At 45.2% G+C, this 23,975-nt stretch overlaps 1 protein-coding gene across 4 annotated transcripts in view; it reads right to left on the minus strand.

Moving 5' to 3' along the window:
- Positions 1 to 23,975, minus strand: part of VOPP1 (VOPP1 WW domain binding protein) — a 100,153-nt gene that overhangs the window by 45,451 nt on the left and 30,727 nt on the right. For all 4 annotated transcript variants that reach the window (XM_021668204.2, XM_021668203.2, XM_064366659.1 and 1 more), the window contains one exon: positions 3,593 to 3,651. In XM_021668204.2, the coding sequence (XP_021523879.2) occupies positions 3,593 to 3,651 (59 nt within the window). The remainder of the gene's footprint in view (positions 1 to 3,592; positions 3,652 to 23,975) is intronic.

A 23,975-nucleotide genomic window follows, 5' to 3' on the forward strand; every position in this document is an offset into this window, starting at 1 on the left:
ACATGATGACAAACATCAGGTGCCATGAACTGGGCCAGGTGGCAGGGTCACGGAACGCACAGCCCACGGCCCCGTCTCAAAGCACTCGCCACATGGTGCAGTTCACCGGTGTTGTCAGCACTCTCTCAGAGCCAAAACAGGGAGGGAGGAACAAACTCTTATGGGGACAGGGGAACTGAGTCAGAAGAGGCTCAGAGAACTGGGAAACAACCAAAGGTCCCCTGCGTGGGTCGGCGCTGCTGACGGAATGGTGGGAACTGCAAGGAAACGCATCCGCTCCACATTGAGGATGGCCGCTGTGTCGGGCACTATCCTATGCCTTTCTGGGGAGTCAAGTATTTATAACCTGTTGCCCTCATGAGACTCACAATAGAGAAGGAAGAAAAAGCCAGACACTCTCTTGAAAGTCTACTGTTAAAAGGACCTTGTTCCTGATGGTTTTAAGCAAAAAAGTGACATGAAAATTTAGAAAGAAGTGAGAATTGGATGGGAGAAGAGGCTGAAAGGAGACCAGTTAGAAAGTTTCTGCAGTAGTTCAGAGGGGCATTCACAGATCTGGATGGGGGTGAGGGCACTAGGAACCGAGGGGAGAAACAGAAAGACCAGAGGCAGAACTGAGAAGACTAGTGGGTGGGGTGGGGTTTCCTGGCACCATGAGGTCAGAAGACCTTAATTCATGTACTGGGCACAGGACGATGCTGGGCCTGGAGCAGGTGCTTAATAACTGTTACCTGCTGTTATTCCCATGCTGAGCTTCGTGTTGTAACAGTGACTTGGCTTTTCCATTTTTCTGGACAGCGCACCTAAGGGGCTCTGGATCCTTCTCCCCACCATTGGAAGAGAAAAGCAGGAAAGAAAACCGAGCCGCAGGCCTGAGTGACAAGAGTAGGGCTTGTCTTCGTGTTCCCTGGCTCCAGCTCAATGTAAAATACTTTCAAAATATGCAGGGAACAAGTGAATTAATAAAGAACAAATGAACAAGTCAATAAAAGAACAGCAGTGACCTCTGACGCCCAAGCTCTGACAAGGCTCATCTATAAAACAACTGGAGAAATAGGTTTTCAAGGCAGCGCACACAGGAGGAGGCCCAAGGTCCACACTGGCACAAGAAGCTGAACAAGGAAATAAAGTGTACTGATGAAAATTCATTATGCCGAGAAGACCCAAAATATTTTCTCTTCCTGTTATCCCATTACCATTTCTCTTCAATCTGACAACTCCGTAATTAGAGCCCAAGTCCTTACACTGCTGCTTTATTTTCCAAGCGGGGTCTGTCTTTCTGCAGCTGCAGAGGCTTCCTGCCAGGGCCCCCATGCCATGGGGCATATTGACTCCTGCTTGTCAGTATAAAACTAAGACGAGGAACATGGCCAGCTTCCCCGTGCTCCACCCCCACTGACAGATGGACAGCCTTCCCCTCCCACACTGGGCTCCTCAAGAATGACAAGGAAGAGGCTGGGCAAGGTGGCTCACATCTCTAATCCCAGCACTTTGGGAGGCCAAGGCGGGCGGATCCCTTGAGGTCAGGAGTCGAGACCAGCCTGGCCAACATGGTGAAACCCCATTTCTACTAAAAATACAAAAATTAGCTGGGTGTGGTTGTACATGTCTGTATTCTCAGCTACTTGGGAGGCTGAGGCATGAGAATCGATTGAACCCAGAGGCGGGGGCTGCAGTGAGCAGAGATCGCGCCACTACACTCTAGCCTGGTGACAGAGTAAGACTCCGTCTCAAAAAAGAAAAATAATAATGACAGGTAAGAAAAAGGTATGTTCTGACAGATTAATAACCTTTCTGCTATTTTTTTTAATTGCATTTTAGGTTTTGGGGTACATGTGAAGAACATGCAAGATTGCTGCATAGGTACACACATGGCAGTGTGATTTGCTGCCTTCCTCCCCATCACCTATATCTGGCATTTCTCCACATGCTATCTCTCCCCAACTCCCCACCTCCTGCTGTCCCTCCCCTATTTCCCCTCAACAGACCCCAGTGTGTAGTGCTCCCCTCCCTGTGTCCGTGTGTTCTCATTGTTCAACACCCGTCTATGAGTGAGAACATATGGTGTTTGATTTTCTGTTCTTGTGGCAGTTTGCTGAGAATGATGGTTTCCAGGTTCATCCATGTCCCTACAAAGGACACGAACTCATTGTTTTCGATGGCTCATAATATTCCATGGTGTATATGTGCCACATTTTCCCTGTCCAGTCTATCATCGATGGGCATTTGGGTTGGTTCCAGGTCTTTGCTATTAGTAAACTGTGCTGCAATGAACATTCGTGTGCATATGTCCTTATAGTAGAACGATTTATAATCCTTTGGATATATACCCAGTAATGGAATTGCTGGGTCAAATGGAATTTCTATTTCTGGTCCTTGAGAAATCACCACACTGTCTTCCACAATGGTTGAACTAATTTCACTCCTACCAACAGTTTAAAAGTGTTCCTATTTCTCCACATCCTCTCCAACATCTGTTGTCTCCAGATTTTTTAATGATCGCCATTCTAACTGGCGCGAGATGGTATCTCAGTGTAGTTTTGATTTGCATTTCTCTAATGACCAGTGATGATGAGCATTTTTTCATATGTTTGCTGGCCTCATGTATGTCTTCTTTTGTAAAGTATCTGTTCATATCCTTCGCCCATTTTTAAATGGGCTTGTTTGTTTTTTTTCTTGTAAATCTGTTTTAGTTCTTTGTAAATTCTGGATATCAGCCCTTTGTCAGATGGGTAAACTCCCTTTCTGCTATTATTATACATCCCTATCCAATTACCCTATATGCTAGAATATACAGTGTTTCTGCTAGACTACAATTAAATGCCTGAAGAATCTCAGGTTTTACAAAATTCAATACTAAAAATAATAGAGTTTTTGGGAAATTTTGGTTAGGGCATTCCACTCAATACCTAATGAACTTCAAAACAGAATCAAAAACAGATACTGATGACGTGGAGAGTTAATGTGGCCACTGAGGCAGGTGGCTCTACAGGGCTCGTGGCTACCATGGCAGATATTACAAACGCACGAAAACCACAGGGAGAAAATGCAGCCATGCCCTCATTACAGCAAGACTGGAAGACAGTGAGGGGGCCCCGGAAGGTGTATAACCCGCTCTGAGCTGAGGCGCTGTGATGGCAGCTCTTTGGGGAGGAGGCCTCAGAGGCAGGCGATCATTGTGACTTCCTACACATGTGCACAGACGCACAAACACACACCATCACAGTGGCTCCGCTGAGGTCCTAAGTCTACTCCTACAATCCTTGCTTTCTTTGCCTAGGAAAATATGTACAAGCCAACATAACGTTTGCCTTCCACACACATGTCACCCCCATTTTCCCCTCACATGTGAGCTCACCTGCATCACAGAATAGGGCACAGGATTTCAGGTCATCCTCAGCGTAACTGGTCTGAGTGGGCCGGACACCGGGGTGAGGTCGCCTGCTCATCCCCCAGTGAGGCAGGCCTGGCACCACAGCAGACGCTGGGTCGCACCGGGCTTTCCCTATCCCACGCCCAGAACTTTAGCAAGACAATTCCCAGAGAAAGGTACTGCCACAGAATGAAACCACAAAAAAGTGCAAATACTTACATATAATAGGTTGGATAGAGTCCTTCAAAATACCAGCAATGCTTTTTGGCTTCTGTGCACTGCAAATAGAAGCAAGAAAAACTTTGTTAGCGCTCAGGAATCTGCATCTTGTTGAGAAGGTTTCACAAAGGCAGCAAAGAAAGATGAGAGGACACAGCTTAACCCACGAAAAGCTGGGATATCAGGGCAGACAATATATTACGTGAGAGCCCTCCCCTTTCTCATGACTTTCTATTTCTTTTTTTTTTTTTTTGAGGCTTGAGACAGAGCCTCCTTCTGTGCCAGCCTGGAGTACAGTGGTGAGATCTCAGCTCACTGAAACCTCCAACTCCCTAGTTCAAGCGATTCTCCTACCTCAGTCTCCTGAGTAGCTGGGATTACAGGCACACACCACCACGCCCAGCTAATTTTTGTATTTTTAGTAGAGATGGGGTTTCACCATGTTGGCCAGGATGGTCTCCATCTCCTGACCTTGTGATCGGCCCACCCTGGCCTCCCAAAGTGCTGGGATTGCAGGCGTTAGCCACCACGCCCAGCCGACTTTCTATTTCTTTAAAACATCTATTTTCCTATTTTTTTTTTTTTTTGGTAACCTTTCATGAGAGATATGAGCATTTTAATGAAAAGGTAAATTAAAGACAATCTACTGTTTAAAATGTACTTGGTATGACACTTCAGATTACACAAGAATGCTAGAAATAAGGCACTGCAAAGACTTCCACTGCCCCTCAATTTGTTTTAGAAAGACATCTCCAATAGCTTTAGCATTTCTAGATCTGTGTATTTCAGAATACGCTAAAGCCACATTCCGACCTATGTCTGCCAGATGCTGCAAGTCACGGTTCACTCGCTGCCCTCTCTCATGTGCAGGAAGACAAAGGAGGAACAAGGAAAGACAATGGGAGCCTCTCCTGGGCTTTCCAGGTAAGACCAGCTCCAGATATCCACAGGAAGGGCAGGGCAGGGGAGTGTGCATAGGCCTTGGAGCAGGGGCCGGATGCCACCTGGAGGCTCCTACAAACCTCCAGCAAGTGAGGCAGGCCAGTGTCCCCACTGCTCGGGGAGCTCTCCAGGCAGAGATGCTCTGCCCATCTGAACAAGGCTTTTCTAAAATTATTCCATTTGTGCTGTCATTTTTGTTTTAAATTCATAACTTCCTACCTCCATGATCTAGTTTACCAGCCCCCATGTGTAAATAAAACCTTCAAAACTTTATGGTGCTTCCTGCTGGGAAGCAGCAGGAATACTGGTAAAGACACAGCAAAATAATGCTTTATTTGGGTGAGGCAGGACCGTCCTGCCCAAAGCCCCTCCTCCAGCGGGAGAATGGCTAGGTCAGCTCCCTCTTAGCCTGTCCGCAGCCCCAGCAGCTGTACAGCAATGCTCTCCTGCCACAACTAGCCTGCAGCTGGAATGGAGTTAGAGACAGGCCCCACATCTACAGCGGCATGCCATGGGAGAGGTGAGAGCCAACATCAGGCTGGTGACATGTGATGGGTTATGAAAATGGCACGAACCCCTGGATTTTGGAGAAGGTGCTTTAAGATACTCAGAGGCATACTCAGGCAGCCTGGAGTGACCTAGTTTTATTAATGGAAAATGAGTTTAATTTAGACTAGGTTAGCTCCTGTCCAGTTTAAGAAATGAAGCTCAGACAGCTGACAAAATCAATTTATTTTGGCAAGGAAGAGCAATTTCAGGTCTCTGCCCCAAATTACAATTCATTTCACTAGAGTCTTCTGTGATAAACGGAGAAACCAGGTCTGCCTTCCATGTGTCACTTTAAACGGGTCTTCCTTATTCTCCAGCACCACCACTGACGGGCAAACGTTCCTGGAACCTGACACTTAAGTTCCACACGATCAAGAAGTGAGGCCAGGGAACAGCAGAACTCAAGCCCACAGCCCCCTTCCTGCCTGGGGCCTGGCTGCTCCAAGGCTGCTCCGCAGAGACAGGCCACAGCCACGCAGCGAGAGCCGGGCGCACGGGCTGGCACTGGAGATAAGGAGTGGCTCTGGCCTCCACAGCGGCCTTTTCTGCAATTCCTCTTGGTTAAAGGTTCCCGGATCCGAAGCAGCCACTTGATACTCTAACACCACATCTCCATCACTAATGCAATGCGTTTCAGAAAAAAACTTTTTCTTCCAATCAGACAAAATAATGCCACATTTCTGAATGCACATTGTCTCTGGGGTATAGGAATATGAGGAATGCCACTTTACAAATTAAGGCACCAGGGCCCTTGGTGACAGTCTTCTTCTGGGTCACAAAGCTTCTTTGCGGTGGCAAAATTGACAGTCCCTAGCACAGTATCTTCCGGACTCACCAGAGCTCCCCTGAGGAACTTACTCTGCCCACCTCTAGCAAGAAAGAACAAAGGCCTCTGAGAGCTGGTGTGAGACGATCCCCAAGATACGGTGTTAGTGAAAAAGCATGTGCAGAAACAGAAACATACGTTCAGTAAGACATCCTCGACGCCAAAGGAAACGTGTGTATTTGGCCTGCTTTATACAAAAAGAATCATAGGGTGCACACATCAAAACATCACATCCATCCCATAAATAGGAACAATTATTATATACCAATAAATTTTTTTAAAAAATCACAGGAAGGATTATTTTTCACATACTAGAGTATGTGAAAATTGATCATAAGGGTCATTCTTGTCATACCCAACTAACAGAGCCAAGGCCAGAGGGGCAAAGCACTCAGAGTATACAGCACTGCTCCAAGAAGTCATTCTGGGCAAGCCTAGCTGCCAAAACCGCCTGCCGTGACTCTCAGACTAGCTTACCCAGCCCCATCACTCACCAATGAGAGCTTCCCAGCTCCTCAAAACTTCACTAGTGCAAAAAAACAACTCTCAAAACAACCCCACAGGTGCAGTGGCTCACGCCTGTAATCCCAGCACTTCGAGAGGCCGAAGAGAGCAGATCACGAGGTCAGGAGATCTAGACCATCCTGGCTAAAACGGTGAAACTCTGTCTCTATTAAAAATATAAAAAATTAGCCGAGCATGGTGGCATGTGCCTGTAGTCGCAGCTACTCAGGAGGCTGAGGCAGGAGAATCGCTTGAACCTGGGAGGCAGAGGTTGCAGTGAGCCGAGATCGCGCCACTGCACTCCAGCCTGGGTGACAGAGCGAGACTCGGTCTCAAAAAAAAAAAAAAAAAAAACCCTGACATTTCTCCTTTTTTACAAAACTTCCAAACTTCTCTTTGTTCTTCAGACATACTGCAGACCACCCAGTCAGTGTGTATGGCCCAGACTGCAATGCTCACTTCCTAAATAAAATGTTTTAAATTTAGAGATCTGTCTCTGTGAAAACCAATGAAAATGCTTACCTGTGGAGGATGGGTGGAGTGGAAGAGACAAGGACAAGCGTAAGATTGTTCTTAGTATATCTTTTTATACAATTTGACTTTTTAACTGTTTTTTCATATTCAGATAATAAAGTTAAATAGAAAGTATTTTTTAAAACCACTCTTCTCAGAATGAAAAGATTTCGGAAAGACTACCATGGCATGATCACACATGTCCTCTGTAGGCTGGGGACAACTAAGCAGGGTAGATGCCTGTGATGTGAGTGCTCACAGGGGACTGGCAAGGACACGATCCTCTGGGGCCCTCCCGGGTGAAGGGCACCATTTCCATCCTACTCTTCCTCTGGCATTTTTCTGGGATATTCCCTAACTTCACGGCTGCCTACTTGTTGGTTTCTCTTGCTCAGTTACTTGCTAATAACCTTTTGCCATTTCTCACTAAACTACCCAAATAAAACGTATTTTGAAAATCTAAACCGCAGTTTGTTCTTTTACAAAAACTACTCGTAAGAAAATATTAAGGCTACATTTCCTGAAACAGAAAATACCTTTAAACAGAGCTGCCTGGCATTAAAATGTAGTTCCATTTTGTTGCTGTTGAAATTTGTGTGTTTGAAATTTGGTAATATCCTGAAAATGTGTCACTATTTTTGGTAGCTGGACTTTTATAGCAGCTTTCTCCTGAGGAATGGCAACATCATAATGCACATATATACTATCTCACTATAGTTAATGAATGGCATGACTCCATTTGACAGCCAGATAACACAAAGAACGCAATATCACAGGTCTCATTAGTCAACTGAAAAACCGCAAAATGAGGACACAGAAGACCTGATAACTGTGGTTGTTGAGCTTTTCCTTAATAAATGCTTGCTAACTGAACAGCAGGTGTCAGAATCGGCCCGCCCAATCTAGGAGGACGCAGCCTTGTGATGGGAATGGAGACCAGGAGGTGGAGAGGCACACACCTGCCCAAGGAGCCCAGGGTTGAGAGCCGGGTGCTGCCAAGCTGAAGTCTGCTGAGAAAGGCAGTCTCTGCCTATCAAGTCCAAACTCCAAATCCAGCGCCAGCACCAGGACTCAAGACAAAGCCAGATGGTTGGAGCTGTGGTCAAAGGGGAGTTTGCCAGGGACAATATAAGAGGGATCTTGGCCAGGCACGGTGGCTCATGCCTGTAATCCCAGCACTTTGGGAGACCAACGCAGGTGGATCAAGAGGTCAGGAGATCGAGACCATCCTGGCCAACATGGTGAAACCTCGTCTCTACTAAACAGCCAAAAAAAAAAAAAATAGCTGGGCATGGTGGCACACGCCTGTAGTCCCAGCTACTCAGGAGGCTGAGGCAGGAGAATTACTTGAACTCAGGAGAAGAGATCATGCCACTGCGCTACAGCCGGGGTGACAGTGTAAGAATCAGTCTCAAAAAAAAAAGAGGGATCTCCAGAGTACTCCTGACCACCGGCAGGCATGCAGATGTGGCCGCACAAGCAAGCAGGGGAAGGAGAATGAAAGAAGGCCCCGCGCTGGGCCACAAAGAAGCACAGGAGTTGACGGGCAAAGGGGAACCCACATGGAAAGGAGGAGCCAAAGAACCAGGGCTCTGGGTTCTGGCCCTAACTGCAACCTGCCAGCCATGCCACCAACCAGTCTGGTCTCAGTCTCCTCATTTCTAAGGCAGGAGGGACTCTTTTTCCTGCTTGATGAAGAAACTGAGACTGAATGCATCGCAATGCCTGGCCAGACACCTCTGTCTCTGTGTCTCCTCTGGAACAAACAACTTCCAAGGCTCATGTTATGTGGTCCTCTAACATCCAAGCAGAAGCAGTGCTTCCAAATCTCTTGAGAACAAAGGTTCTAAATATGTAATGCCTTACATGTGTACGGTATTTAGTTTCCCAAAATCTCCCTTAAAAAAAAAAAGCCTCTCTCAAAAAAAAGAAAAAAAAAACCCTTAAAATTTATGTAAATTAAGGAGGAAAAAAGTGAATTTCTGAGTTTTATTCCCACTCTGAAAAGTCAGTCTACCCATTTTGTGAAGATACTACTACCAAGATAATACAACCGTCTGGGGAAACATAAATTGTGTGTCTGAGGAGAGGCTGACTGCTTTCTGTTACCAAGCAGGCATCCTCTGTGTTCAGTACGCTGTCCTGGGCTCTGGGAATACAGCAGGCCTGTGTGAGTGCCTGTGGGATATTCCTTCCATGTGCACAGCAAAGACAATACAGAGAGCCATGCGCTTCTTGAAGAGCTCATGAAAACAGTAACATACAACTGACAAACTATGAACACAGCAGAGGGTGTGGGCGTGCGAGGAAACCTTCAGGAGCAACTCCCTTGAGGGGATCTACGGTTCACACTGGAGAGGCCAGAAGGATGTCTCTGCTCAGGGAGGGCTCCTGACACCCAGGGCTCAAGGTCCAGGGTACCTAAAGATGGAGGTAAGCCATCCCAAATATAGTTATCCCTATTTAGGCAGGATCTAAAAATAAGCCCCAGAGAGTAAACCCTTGCTGATCTCCAACAGTAATCCTCATAGTGACATAAATTACTCCTCCATGTGTGCTGAGGAAGGACGCAGGACGCCACTGATGACGGTGCTTCTCCCTTTTCTATCCCAAGCTAAAAGAGCCGCGCCACAGGCAGCCATAGCTGACGTGGCGGGAACTGAAGCTTGTGACTCTGGGACGTGAGGAAGTAAAAGAGCAGGGTCAAGGATCCAAAACAATGTGGACTTTATCTAAATTCCACCTGTTCTGCTTTTGTTAAGTGCAGGGGATAAAGTGAGACCTTTAGATAAATAGCAGACAAACCTGCAAACCAGCAGCTCACTGACAGGACTCGTCTCACTGACCCCTAGAAAGTAAGGATCCTTTTGTTACTTATCACGGCAACAGCTTTGGCCAACGGTCTGTCCCGGGCCAAAAGTCCAGGGTTTGCGTCAGGATGGTGGGACAGTCCCCAGAGAAGATCGGCCCAAGGACTCCGTCGTTTTCAAATGGGAGGGGTCCCCTGCTGTGCGTCTCACTGCTTTCACATTCATCAAAAGCTGAACTTGACACACAGGCAATGAGATCCCAGCTGCTTCCAGCTCCAGCCCAATTAGAGTGGGCTCGCTACACTCCGCACAGGCTGAGAACAAAGGGAGACTCACGGGTGCTGGCAGGCTTGATGCTCAGGACCAGGGACAGAAGCAAAGCGCAGGGGGAGCCTGCTCAAAGTAGAGCAACAATCTATGCAGGGAATGACAGGCAATTATCTCAAGGTCTCTGAATTTCAATTAATAAATAGGACCGATCATGCTTTAAATTCCTCTACTGGAATTTCAATCAGTTCCCTAAATGCTAATTACTTAATCCCCGGGTTTACCAGACATTCTGTTTCTCAGGAATGTCTTATCTCCAAGGAACCTTGATTTTTTTAGAGATGACAGTATGAGGCTTCTCACAAGCACCATTTCTTAGTGGGAAGAAAGCAGATAAACTCTTAAAAAACAGAAATAAAAGATCCCCCCTGTCTTACAGAAGAAACCACATCTGCAATTTATACAAGGCCGGCCAGCAAATAACAATCAGAGATGAGGCACCACCAGTATCGTGGAGATTCCAGGGATGCTGGCTGTAAACCATAAACGAATCCCAACCACAGACCCTGGGGAAATTCTGTCAACTCTCGTAGCTGACTCTGAACAGCTGCTTTGCTTTACCTGCTTTGTGTTCAACAGAAGGACAGGGGAGCAGACCACCTCACGGCCTCTCATTCTAGCGGGTAAAAAGCCTCATCCCCAGCAGGTGAAAATTAATCAGTAACCAAACTTAAAAGGCAGCAGCAGAGGAAACTATCCAAATACAATAGGGCCAATAGCTTTAAACAATAAAGACTTTACACGATTTGATAAGAAAAAGAAAAATTCCAACAGAAAAAAAATAAAACTGATATTAGAATTTTTCAAAGAAACAAAAAAGGCCAAGAAACCTATTTTAAGAAACAATATTCATTAATAATCAAATAAATACAAACTACAACAGTATAGTTTTTACCTATCAAATTGGCATTTAAAAAAATCCCATGGTACCTATTGTCGACAAGGGCGTGAGGGAAAGAAACACCACATAATTCTGTTGAGAAAATGAAATGTCTCAAGAAGACAATTTTTCAATGCATACCAAAAATCTTTAAAATGTACATAACTTTAGCCAGCTTAAACAATTGAGAAAAAGTGTTATTTAAAAAACTAAAAGCCAGGCCAGATGCCGTGGCTCACGCCTGTAATCCCAGCACTTTGGGAGTCTGAGGCAGGCGAATCACGAGATCAGGAGATCAAGACCATCCTGGCCAACGTGGTGAAACCTCGTCTCTACTGAAAAAAAAAAACAAAAAAACAACTAGCTGGGCGTGGCGGCCCACGTCTGTAGTCCCAGTTACTTGGGAGGCTGAGGCAGGAGAATTGCCTGAACCCAGGAGGTGCAGATTGCAGTAAGCCCAGATCTCACCACTGCACTACAGCCTGGGCAACAATGCAAGACTCTACCTCCAAAAAAAAAAAAAAATCTAAAAATAACCAAAAATTTCAAGATGGGTTTTGCTAACAATAAGACATCCAAAAGATGTATTTGTAGACATTTGTAGAATGTAGACAAACATAATTAGGAATATTTTGCTAAAAAAAAGTTCAATAAAATAATATATCTAGAATTGTATCTTTTGTTATACATTATAGGAAACAGAAAGTAATATGGAAAGTCATGCACCAAAATACTGACAACTAATTATGTTTTAGTTGGTACTAGAGATGATTGTTTTCCACTATACATTTTGGTAGTCAGTCTCCAAGTTTTCTGTATGGAACTTGAACATTTTTTTTTTTTTATTTTTGAGACAGAGTTTTGCTCTTGTTACCCAGGCTGGAGTTCAATGTCACGATCTCAGCTCACCGCAACCTCCACCTCCTGGGTTCAGGCAATTCTCCTGCCTCAGCCTCCTGAGTAGCGGGGATTACAGGCACGTGCCACCGTGCCCAGCTAATTTTTTGTATTAGTTAGAGACGGGGTTTCACCATGTTGACCAGGATGGTCTCAATCTCTTGACCTCGTGATGCACCCGCCTCGGCCTCCCAAAGTGCTGGGATTACAGGCGTGAGCCACCGCACCCGGTAACGTTTTATTTTTAAATCTCTATTAAATTTTACTTTAAGATGCAGCCCACTTAGTACCCAAAAAAAGAAGTGGAAACTGGATAGGAAAAGATAGTTAAACCAGTCTGGCCAACGTGGTAAAATGCGGTTTCTACTAAAAATACAAAAATTAGGTGGGCGTGGTGGCATGCCTGTAATCCCAGCTACTCCGGAGGCTGAGGCAGGAGAATCACTTGAACCCAAGAGGCGGAGATTGCAGTGAGCTAAGATCGCACCACTGCACTCCAGCCTGGGCAACAAAACGAGACTCCATCTCAAAAAATAAATAAATAAAAGACATTTAAAATAAGAAAATATAACTGTTAACAAGAAAGAATATTCTACAGCTAGGAATTAAATAAAAACTAACAGATAAAGTTTGTGAAAAATAATATACAAGGCTAGAAAAGGTGTATTCAAACAAACACAGTCAGCAATTAAAGCCGTATTCATAGAAAGTTTAACATCATGAAAAATGTTAATTATACATAGTTAATTTAAAGCACATTATATATATTTAATTTTAACAATGTAAAAATAAACATATTCATAGGCAAAAGAATGTAACAGCATAAGCCCAAATTCACAGTGCTATATTTGGATGGTGTGATTTCTTTTTAAAATATCTCTCTACTGAAGCTTCAATTCTGATGACAGAGGCTGCTGTGGCAAGAGACAAGGGACAAGAGTCCTCAGTGAGTGCAAAGGACTGGATTCACTGCAAGACCCAGCACACACCCATGCACTCAGGAGCTCCTACTCATGACCACTCAACGCAAGCGCTCTGAAAACCATGCTTTTAAAACATAATTATCAATACAAATCACAATTTACGATACTTGGATCAGGTGATCCAAGTCCCAGCTCAATTTACTGAGGTTTAGTTTATACACTATAAAATCACCTATCTTCAGGTACAGTTTGATGAGTTTCAGGAAATGTATACAGCTGTGCTGTATAAGACTCTGGATAAAGATTTTTTATCTTTATCCAGAGTCTTGCCTTTGCTATACGGTTCAATTAAAGAAAATCATACAACTTATAGTATCTTCTGTCTGGATTGTATGTTGCTGCATATATCAGCAATTCCTTCCTTTCTAGTGTTGAACAATATTCCATTCCACAAAGACACCACATTTTGTTTATCCATTCATTCACCAGCTCAGGGACATCTGGGTGGACACTGCATTTTGACTATTATGAATAATGCCGCCATACGCATTTGCACACAGGTCCTCGCATGGATACATGTCTTAATTTCTTGGGTACATACCAAGAAAAGTGGAATAAGTATACTCCACTCCAAGACCTGGATTGGAACTGCCAGGTCACAAGGTAACTCATACAACTGCTGCCAGACTGTCAAACTGTTTTCCAAGGCAGCTGCACGACTTCACACTCCCACCGACAAGGTAAGAGGGCTCCAGTCTCTCCACAGCCTCACTAACACTTAGTCTCTATTTTTTTATATTAGCCATCTGGTACTGTACTGGTATCATATTGTGATTTTACTTGGCGTTTCCTTAATGACTAATGATGTCGGGACTCTTCATTCCAGCTCAATCAGAAGGCAAAAACAGTAGCTGCCATACAGGGAGTGCCTGTGATCCACTAGGTGCTTTTCACATGAAATCTCACTTCACATCATCACAACCCTGGGAGTTAGGTGGTTTATAAATAAGCAAACTAAGGTCTCAGACAGGTGAATTAACTTGCAAAGGTGACACAGGAGCAAGCAGAAAGTCGGCATCTGACTTCAGGTCTGCTGGTTTCCAAAGTCTGTACGCTTTCTGTGGCAATGTCTACAAGCTGCAGTTTCCTGTGTCATCATAATCCATGACCCACCCTTTGGAATGTCTGTCACATCATTCACATGGAACTGGAATGAGACATATTGTAGGCATGATTTTGCTGTACAGAAAAAAACTAAAATGACTGAATCTACATGAAAGACCCTAAATCTATGCCCCAAAATAATCTTTTATGAGTTATTAGGAATTCTACCTTTCAGCATTCCTCAACTCTCAACACTGTCAATTACTATATCTCCAGGAGCAGAAATCAAACACAAGCATGCCAGCAGCTTTGCTGAGAAGACTGTCTCTGCAATCAGCATGTCCAGCCCACCATGAAATCGCAAGAGAAAGGAAAGGAGCAAAGTCAAGAGCCCAAAGCCCACCAGGGTGCAAACCATGAAGCATCCTTTCACTCTCAGAAATGACTTTTCAGCTGCCAAAAATACTCAGAGGTGCCATTCTAGGCAAAGAACTACATAAAATGAATGTAAGGCCTGCAGCCAAAAGGGTTCATGTGACAAATTTTCCAAATGCCACAAAACATCATTCATTCAAAAAACTGATGTCTGAGAGATTTAATTAGAATGGCCTGAAAGCAGGGATAACAGATGGAAATATCAGTGCTACTGTTATCTGCTGGCAATAAATGAATATAATTAACCTTTGTTATGGGCTCAATTCCAACAAAAGCAATGAACAGGGACCAAACCTTTGAATGCTCTCCTTAAAGGTCTAATCCCAAAAAGTCATCCTTTTATTTTGAGAAGGAGTCTAGTTCTGTTGCCCATGCTGGAGTACAGTGGTGCAATCTCAGTTCACTGCAACCTCTGCCTCCTGGGTTCAAGCAATTCTCCTACCTCAGCCTCCTGAGCAGCTAGGATTACAGGCATGTGCCAACACACCCAGCTAATTTTTTTGTATTTTTAGTAGAGGCGGGGTTTTACCCTGTTGGCCAGGCTGGTCTCGAACTCCTGACCTCAGAGGATCCGCCCGCCTCGGCCTCCCAAAATGCTAGGATTACAGGCGTGAGCCACCGCACCGGCAAAACTCATCCTTTTTGATGTAATTGAAGAGTGCAAGAGTAACATTATGAAAAAAAGTCAACAGCTCAGCTCTGCCACCTCCTGATCTACGATTTGGGCACCCGGCTTTGATTATATCATACATGACCGAGAAGAATGACAGGCGTGTTGTTTCCAACTGCTACGCCCCCAAAATGAGATAACAGATATGTACTGAAAGACTACTCTCCTCCAGTTGGGCCTAAATCTTGGCCAGCAGATCCAAAAGTCAATCACTGCACTTAAGAGAAAGTATCAATTTCTTACCTTTTGCAGACAGAAATATCCAGAAAGATTAATAAGTGGAGCAGCTCCAAGAGCAAAATGCCAAAAAATGGGTAAGGATTTCCTCACTCAGGCTGTGCACTACCCAACTATTTGACTTCTATTTTAGAAGGGAAGTGTGTTGGATTCTCTGATGACAAATATATTCCCGTAAATCTAGATTCTAACTGTAAAGAGCACAAGAGACTGAAAAGCTGAGATTTGACAAAAGCCTGACTAAAGCCTGAATAAATGATGGTGTCATCCACACCTAAAGATGATGTAACTTGCTAGAATAACCACGCATAGCACCTGCGACATGCCTGCTTCTGTGCCTCAACAGTGACCCAACCTTGGTCAGGTCACTGAAGGTCTCTAGGCTTTGGTTCTTTGTCTATAGAATGGAGAGAGGTATTTCTGTCTTGCCTTGAGGGTTACATGCAACAGTGCATGCAAACCGCCTGGCACATGCCCACTACTCTCGGAACCCCCGGTAAGTCATTACATTCTGCGCTGTGTGGGTTTATTCCTGAGGATCGTGGTCAAATAAAGCTCAACCTAAAGATGCAGTTAACATTCTTTACAGCCTACTTTCGTGTCTCTATGGAGAGTGGGAATACGGAACCTGTGATCCAAAGTGAATCAGATAAAAAAACAGAAGTTTAGGAACTGCACTAGTTACAACCGCCAGCTTGGAAATGATACCCTGGTGTGGAAAAATATAGCTCAAAGCAATGTGAGGGAGCCTCCTCCCCTTTCCGTGGATGTTTTCATGACTTAGGCACACCCTGTCAGCAGTTTCTTCCCCGGAAGGTACTGGGAAGCACTGCCACGGGTACTGCTCTCATTCCTTTGCACTACTACCAAATTTCACACCCCCTCAACTCTGGCAATATGCACTTTCATTAAACCTGGTAGTATCTAACCTACAGTCAAAAAGCTATTTCTTGTGCTTAGGAGTCTTTCTATTTCTTGTCATGAACTGATTTATTATAAATGTTAAGGGACTAAGCTGTCACAGCAAATTCAAGGAGAGAGTCAGTTCCACATGTTGCCCCAAACCAGGATCTGTGTATTGGAAGATTCTCAGGGACTCTCAGGTGGTGTGCGGGCCTAAGTTAAACCAGAAGGACTAACATACGTGCCAGGAAGGTGATTTTGGTGCCAGTTCTCTCTCTCTCCTGAACCCAATCAACTTAATCATTTCTGTTTATCACGAACTCACACGCGTGCCTCCTAAAAGCTGGTTCAGCCAGCTGCCTCCAGGCCAGACCAGTGAGGATGGAGGCCGGTCACTCCACGTTGTCTGTGGGTACACGCAGTGGGTAGTGTGGGGCTCTTAAAGGGCAGCCCAAGGGCAGCAGCAGGGATGCCCCTTCCTTCCCCACTCAGGAAAGGAACCGCAGTCCACCCACAAGCAGCTTCCAGAGCCATCACTTATAAATATTGCTTCTCTCATTTAGATTTCCCTGTACCGAGAAAACAAAAAAAAACACCTGCCTCCTCTGAGTCAGCCTCAGAGATGACCGTGGTTGACTGTGCTGTCTGTCGTGTTTTTAATCATGAAAGAGGAAGTGGCTATGTGGGATACCACCTCAGAGAACCTTCCAGACCTGGGGTCTCACTGCCTGGAAACTCCCCTCCCTGAGCCTCAGCTTCTGTAGATGGGATGGACTCTGCTAACTCAAAGAACCCCTCTCACTACCCACCAAAGGAAAGTCCCCATCAGGGAGACGAGGCAGGGAGGCTGGGTGTAGAACAGCACTCGGGTCAATCCTGAATCCCCACCTGGCCTTCCCTCCTCAGTCGTTAACACAGTGACGGCGTTGAGCTTCAGTGATGCTGCCCAGGACTCACGTTCATGTCCTCTGGTCCTCCCAGTCTTCCTTCTTACCTTTTCTCGCACCCAGTGTGTGGTGAGTGGGTAGGGAGGTAGGTGAGCAAAAGCACCCACAGGAAGGAGGATGGCACAACTCAGGTCCACAGGCAACACCCTGCCTCACTGCTGTAAATAAGCAACAGCTTTTCCACCCAAAACAACTCGTCCGTGCAAGGTTACCAGCAAACTGTATAGCCGTCTCCCAGCCCTGTCAGCTATCATTCCTAATAGCTGTCACTGTGTGCTGCTTGTTAAATCCGTGAAGGAAATTATTTCATGTAGGTTTTTTTTAAGGAGCTGGAGAGCGAAAAGAACGGCAGTAAAAAAGCAAGTGCAAACAGATGACAGAAATTTCTACAAACACTTAATAGACATTCCTAAGGCTTCATTCAAATGTCTAAATTCCATTGCAGGACTTGGCTGTCAAAAGAGAACCATCTCTTGCTTCATTTCTCATATAATTTCCTAAACCCTCTGCTCTCAGCCAGTGCAAGGTCCGGTCATGGTCACCTGTGGCTTGGGCCAATTCTCATTTCCCCTGGAGGGCAGTTGCCAGGGAGGGTGGGCTGCCCCAAGTTTCACTCTGACTGGAGGTAAACTCAACAACATTATTTCTGCGTTAGTCATTTAGAGCCCTGGACTCAGTACTCGCCCCCAGTTGGGTTTCTGTTTTTAAGCTCGGTCTGCAATTTGCCCAATTCTGACCCAATTCTGGCTGGGCCCAGGGAGCTGTCAACAGTCACTCCTCCCCATCCATTTCTTCAGCCATAGCCTTCATGTAGGTGTCCTGCTCACAAAAGAACACCAGCATACAACACCATGCAGTGCCCACCTTTGAGCTGGGGACCCTCTGCCAGCTGCCACCTGGGATCTCTGCCAGGTGCCCACAGGAACCTCATAGCAGACATCTCTAGAGCTGAGTGCTGCTCCCAACCAGTGCTCTAGACTTCGCGGAAAGTACCACCGCCCATTAGCTCAACCCAGCCACATGCTATTCCCAGTGCCTCCTGTCTTCCCACTCCATCCATGTGGTCATCAAGCCCTGTCTCTCCCCAGGACACTCCTGACTCGCCTCCAAGGAGGCCAGCCTTGCTGGTATCAGGAGCCAGGGGGTGAGACTGCTGATGGTGGAGAAGGAGAACAGGAAGACACAGACGGAGAGTGGAGGAGTCTGCAGCACCTGCCCCAGGACCACTCCCACATCCAAGCCAGGCCACATGGCCTCTAGCACTGGGGTGCTGCTGACACCAAACCGGCCCCTAAACTTCTCAGCAGATTTGACAAAGCTCAGAGAGCTACACAGGGCTCTGTCAAAGACAATCAGAAAGGAGGGCACACAGCACACCAACTCCTGCTGGAAAATCTCCAGGGACTCCCCATTCACTGTGGGTTTCTCTTTGCTTCCCCTTGGGGTCACAAGTCCCTTTCTTCTGAATGCAACTTTATCTTCAATGGGCTTCATTACACAAACAGACAAAAGAGTGGGGCTGATGGGTCAGGGCAAAGCTCAGTGAGCTCAGAGGGCACTGGGACAGGCTCCCCTGGAAACCCTGCTGCCTCACTGGGGGAAAAGTCAAGACCCCAGAGAGTGTGCTGCCAGCCTGGCCACCCCCGCCCCAACGCGATCGGCTCTTCCTGTCTCTGCCGCTCCTCCCAGCCCCCCACCGCAGCCATTTCCATCCGCACACCTCTAGAGAGGCCTAGGTCTACTTGCTTCCATCTGGTTTCCACCATCGGAGTCTCGGCCTCAGTGTCACTTGGATGAAAATTTTCAGGACTTCCAGAAGATGGGTTGTTAGCTTTCCCCTTGGAGCTCTGATTAAATTTAACTCTCAGCACTTCAGCTTACAAGGAATCTTCCCTTCCATGACTTTGGTCCTAATGAGGCCATGGGAAGGAATACGCTGCCCTCGGCCAGCAGGCATCCTCAGTACTGTGTCTGCTGTCCTGGGATGCAGTCAAGGGCACTGTCCCACTGTGCAGAGGCTGGGCAGGCAGACACCAACCCACGGCACATCTGAGGCTATCTCCAAAGGCCGTGTTCTTTCCCTGATGACAACCGACTCTTTCCCACACCTGCCCCACACTTTGTGCCAAGCTAGGATCCTGCACGAAGGGCCCTGCCTCTTCCTGCAGGGCTGGATCTTCAGAACCTCCTGAGGAGCAAGAGCCCCATCTCAGCCACCCTCTTGGCCCCGGTGTCTGACCCAAGTGTCCTGCCCACAAAAGAACACCAGCATACAACACTACGCAGTGCTCACCCCTGAGCTGGGGACCTTCTGCCAGCTGCCACCTGAAATGAACAATGTTTACGTTCTTTGCTAACTTGATGCTCAAATATCCTCTCATAATCTAAACACAAGCTCTTCCTGCCAGGCTGCACAAACCACACAAAAAGAACAACATTATGGCCCAAAGAACTCAGGATTCCACAGCCCAGCTGAGGATCACTATAAACTGTGCTTTACATACATGGTTTAATGGCAAACATCATAACCCATCTACACAAACTTGCAAAAGCACAGAAAACAGGTATTTACCCAAAAGTTTCGCTGAGCATTGTGTGTAATGGCAAAAACAACTTCAAACTATTTAGCTGTCCATCAAGAGAGGGCGGATTAAAATGAGTCATGGCCATTCCTATAAAGAAACACTTTGCAACTCCAAGGGGAATGCTGTGAGTTTGAGCTGCTGACGAGGAAAGACCTTCAAGCAACATATCTTAAGAAAAAAAGGAGAAACAAGATGCAGAACACCGTGTACAATATAATCCCATCTATGTATTTTTAACTAAATTTTTGGGTATACAAACTTAAAAAAGAAGAGTTCCACGAGAAACTTATCAGAGAGGTAAACCTCTTTCTCTGCAGAGAGTCTGGGGTTGAGAAGGTATTAGGGAGGGAAAGGTCCCCACATTTTGTTTCATTCCTTTTTGTTAATAAAAAAACCACAACATATACATGCATTCACTGTGTTCAAAAACTTACAACTACCAAATAAATTATCTATGAGAATAAGGAACAAGATCAACACATGAAATCCCCAGATGATTTAAGAAATGTCATTCCAATTAGTATTCACCCCTTTATCTCAAAGATTCGACCAAACTGAATTCAGTGTCTCCCCATTCCTCTCTCCTTGACTGTCGTTAAAACAAAACTAATGAGCTGTGAAAGGGTCACATGTGAGGCTGAAAGGGAAGGAAACAAAGGATGTGAATAATTCACAACTGGATCATCAGCCCCGCTGTGAGCTCAGCAGCCCCTGATGTGGACGGAGTTGAGTCTCTGGAGGTGGCGTCCTGAGGAAAGGCTGCCTTCCTGCAGGAACCTGGGACAGAGATGGCCGCAGGCAGGCTCAGTAAGTGGCTGCTGAACCAACCATATGGACGGGAACCGGGGCTCAATGGAGAAACACGTTATATACACACATACATGCATATTTGTTATACACACAACATAAAAGTGTACACACACATACACACAGACTCCCAAATAAGGGAACAGCTACTAAGAACACTCATAAATTAAGACAGATAATCCCCAACTTAGGGATGGTTTAGAATTTAGGGCTCATTTTCTCACAGAAATGATGGTATATGTTGGCAGACTTCCCTGGCTAGCTAACACTTGTCTGTTTAGCTCATAAAATAAATGAACTCCCATTCCGTCCTTGTTTGACTGGCCCAGAGTGTCTGCTGAGAAGACCCTGCAGGCCCTCGGCGAGGCCGCCTGGTTAGACCCCTGAATGTCACCAACATCGCTGTGCTTCTGTTCTCTGCAGCTTCAAGGGCTGACCTTGCTCCAGGTTCTACCTGCTGCCCAGCCCAGTGCACACGTGGAGCAGAGATTACACGTGTACCGACTCGGGATTCCTCCAGGCACCATGGGAGCAGCCCTCACAGAGCCACTCACCTGCAGGCTGCTTCCCCGCAATGTCAGCTCTCCACCTCCACTGCAGCCTCAACGCAGGAAATTTACTACTGAATTCACCGCCACGATGACACTGAGACAGAGTCAATGCCACCCCTTACGGCATTGTTTATTTTTATGTCTGGCTTAGATCTCAAAAAGGGTCCAAAGAGGCTTACAGAAATAAATACCATTTTAAAATACAAGGAAAAACACACACCAAAAGCAAAAGTAATGGAAAAAAAATAAATAAAATGGGCTTTATGTATTGAAACTTAAAACTCTTGGGCTGCAAACAATACCATAAAAAAGTATCAAGACGGCCAGGCACGGTGGCTAACACCTGTAATCTCAGTGCTTTGGGAGGCCGAGGCAGGCAGATCATGACGTCAGGAGTTCAAGACCAGCCCGGCCAACATGGTGAAACTCGGTCTCTACTAAAAATACAAAAATTAGTCAGGCATGGTGGCGAGTGCCTGTAATCCCAGCTACTTGGGAGGCTGAGGCAGGAGAATCGCCTGAACTTGGGAGGCAGAGGTTGCAGTCAGCCAAGATCGTGCCATTGCACTCCAGCCTGGGCGATAAGAGCAAGACCCCACCTCAAAAAAAAAAAAAAAAAAAAAATAGTAAAACACAAAACAACAACAACAAAAAAATAAAATAAAATAAAATAAAAAAGAAAAAGAAAAAAAAGTAAAAAGACAACCCACGGAAATAGGAAAACAATACTTGCCCATTATCTAGCTGATAAGGAAACTTAAGTCTTAACACTCAATATCAAAAACATAAGCTGTTAAAAATGGGCAAAGGAGTGACTGCCAGTAGGTACAGGGTTTCTCTGTGAGGTGATGAAAATATTCCTGGTTATGTCAATACTTGTAATTGTAAATATATGAAAAACTGCTGAACTGGGGCTGGGCGTGGTGGCTCACGCCTGTAATTCCAGCACTTTGGGAGGCTGAGGCGGGTGGATCACGAGGTCATGAGATCGAGACCATCCTGGTCAACATGGTGAAACCCCGTCTCTACTAAAAATACAAAAAATTAGCTGGGCATGGTGGCGCGTGCCTGTAATCCCAGGTACTCAGGAGGCTGACACAGGAGAATTGCTTGAACCCAGGAGGCGGAGGTTGTGGTGAGCCGAGATCGCACCATTGCACTCCAGCCTGGGTAACAAGAGTGAAACTCCGTCTCAAAAAAAAAAAAAAAAAAAAACCTGCTGAACTGTATACTTTAAGTGGATTAACTATATGATATCTAAATTCTATCCTAGTAAACATGTTATTTTTTAAATTGGCAAAGGATTTGGATAGACATTTCTCCAAGGAAGATATGCAAATAGCAAATAAACAAATGCAAAGAACAACATTAGTCATTAGGGAATTACAAGTAAAAATCACAGTGAAATACCACTTCACACCTACTAGTATGACTATAAGAAAAAAGACAGACAAATATTGGTGAAAATGTGGAACAATTTGAACCCTCATACATTGCTGTTGGGAACAGAATGGCGCAGCAGCTTTGAAAAGTAGTTCTAGTAGTTCCTCAAAAGGCTAAACAGTCATCGTATAACCTAGCAATTCCACTTGTAGATATATATCCCAGAGAAATGAAAACGTATGTCCACAAAGACCTGGACACAAATGTTCACAGCAGCATTATTCACAATAGCCAAAAAGTGGAGATAATCCAAATGCCCATCAACTGATGAACGGATCAACAAATGTGGTGTAGCCAGTTATTCAGCAATGAAAATAAAGCACTGGTTCATGCTATAACACAAGAGAAGCCCATCCTAAGGGATCACGTGTTATATGATTCCATTTATATGACATGTGCAGAAAGTAAATTTACAGAGACAGAGAGAAGATTAATGGTTGCTCAGGGCTGGCGGTAGAGTGGGGCAGAATCAGGACTGACTGATAATGATCCAAGGTTTTTTCTAGGAGGAACAAAATATTCCAAAATTAGATTGTGGTGATGGACGGAAAACTCTGTGGCTGTATCAAAAATGGAATCATACAATATAGATGGGTGAGATGATGGCATGTGAACAACATCTCAATAAAGCTGTCTAAAAAAAAGAAAAATCCAGCATGTATTCTTTTTACAAATTTGTATGGATTCCTAACACCACCACATACTTATGGGATATGCATGGTATTTTGATACAAGCATATAATGTGTAATAATCGAATCAGAGTAATAGAAATATCTACCAGCTCAAATATTTATCACTTCTTGTGTTGGGAACATTTCAAATCTTCTCTTCCAGCTATTTTGAAGTATATAATTAATTATTGTTAACTATAGTTGCTCTAATGTGCTACTGAACACCACATCTTATTCCTTCTAAGTGTATTTTCATGCCCATCAACTAAACCTTCTCCATCCCTCTCTCCCCACTACCCTTGTCAACCTCTGCTAACAACTCTTCTTTTCATTACCTACATGATATCAAATATTTTAGCTCCCACATATGATTAAGAATAAACAGGCCCACACGGTGGCTCATGCCTATAATCCCAGCACTTTGGAAAGCCAAGGCGGGTGGATCACTTGAGGTCAGGAGTTCGAGACCAGCCTGGACAACATGGTGAAACCTCATCTCTACTAAAAATACAAAATTAGCTGGTCATGGTGATGCATGCCTGTAATCCCAGCTACTTGGGAGGCTGAGGCAGGAGAATCACTTAAACCTAGGAGGCAGAGGTTGCAGTGAGCCAAGATTGCACTCGAGCCTGGGTGATGGAGGAAGACTCCATCTCAAACAAAAAAGGAACACAGGCAATATTTGTTTTTCTGTGCCTGGCTTATTTCACTTAATGTTCTCTATGTTCATCCACATTACTGCAACTATTAGGATTTCATTCTTTATGATGGCTGAATACTACTCCATCGTGTGTATAAAACCACATTTTCCTTACCCATTTGTCCACTGATGGGCACTCAGGTGGACTCTGTATCTTG

The sequence above is a fragment of the Aotus nancymaae genome, unplaced genomic scaffold, assembly GCF_030222135.1.
Source record: "Aotus nancymaae isolate 86718 unplaced genomic scaffold, 86718_ANA_hifiasm-v0.15.2.pri h1tg000065l, whole genome shotgun sequence".
Taxonomy (NCBI): Eukaryota; Metazoa; Chordata; class Mammalia; order Primates; family Aotidae; genus Aotus; species Aotus nancymaae.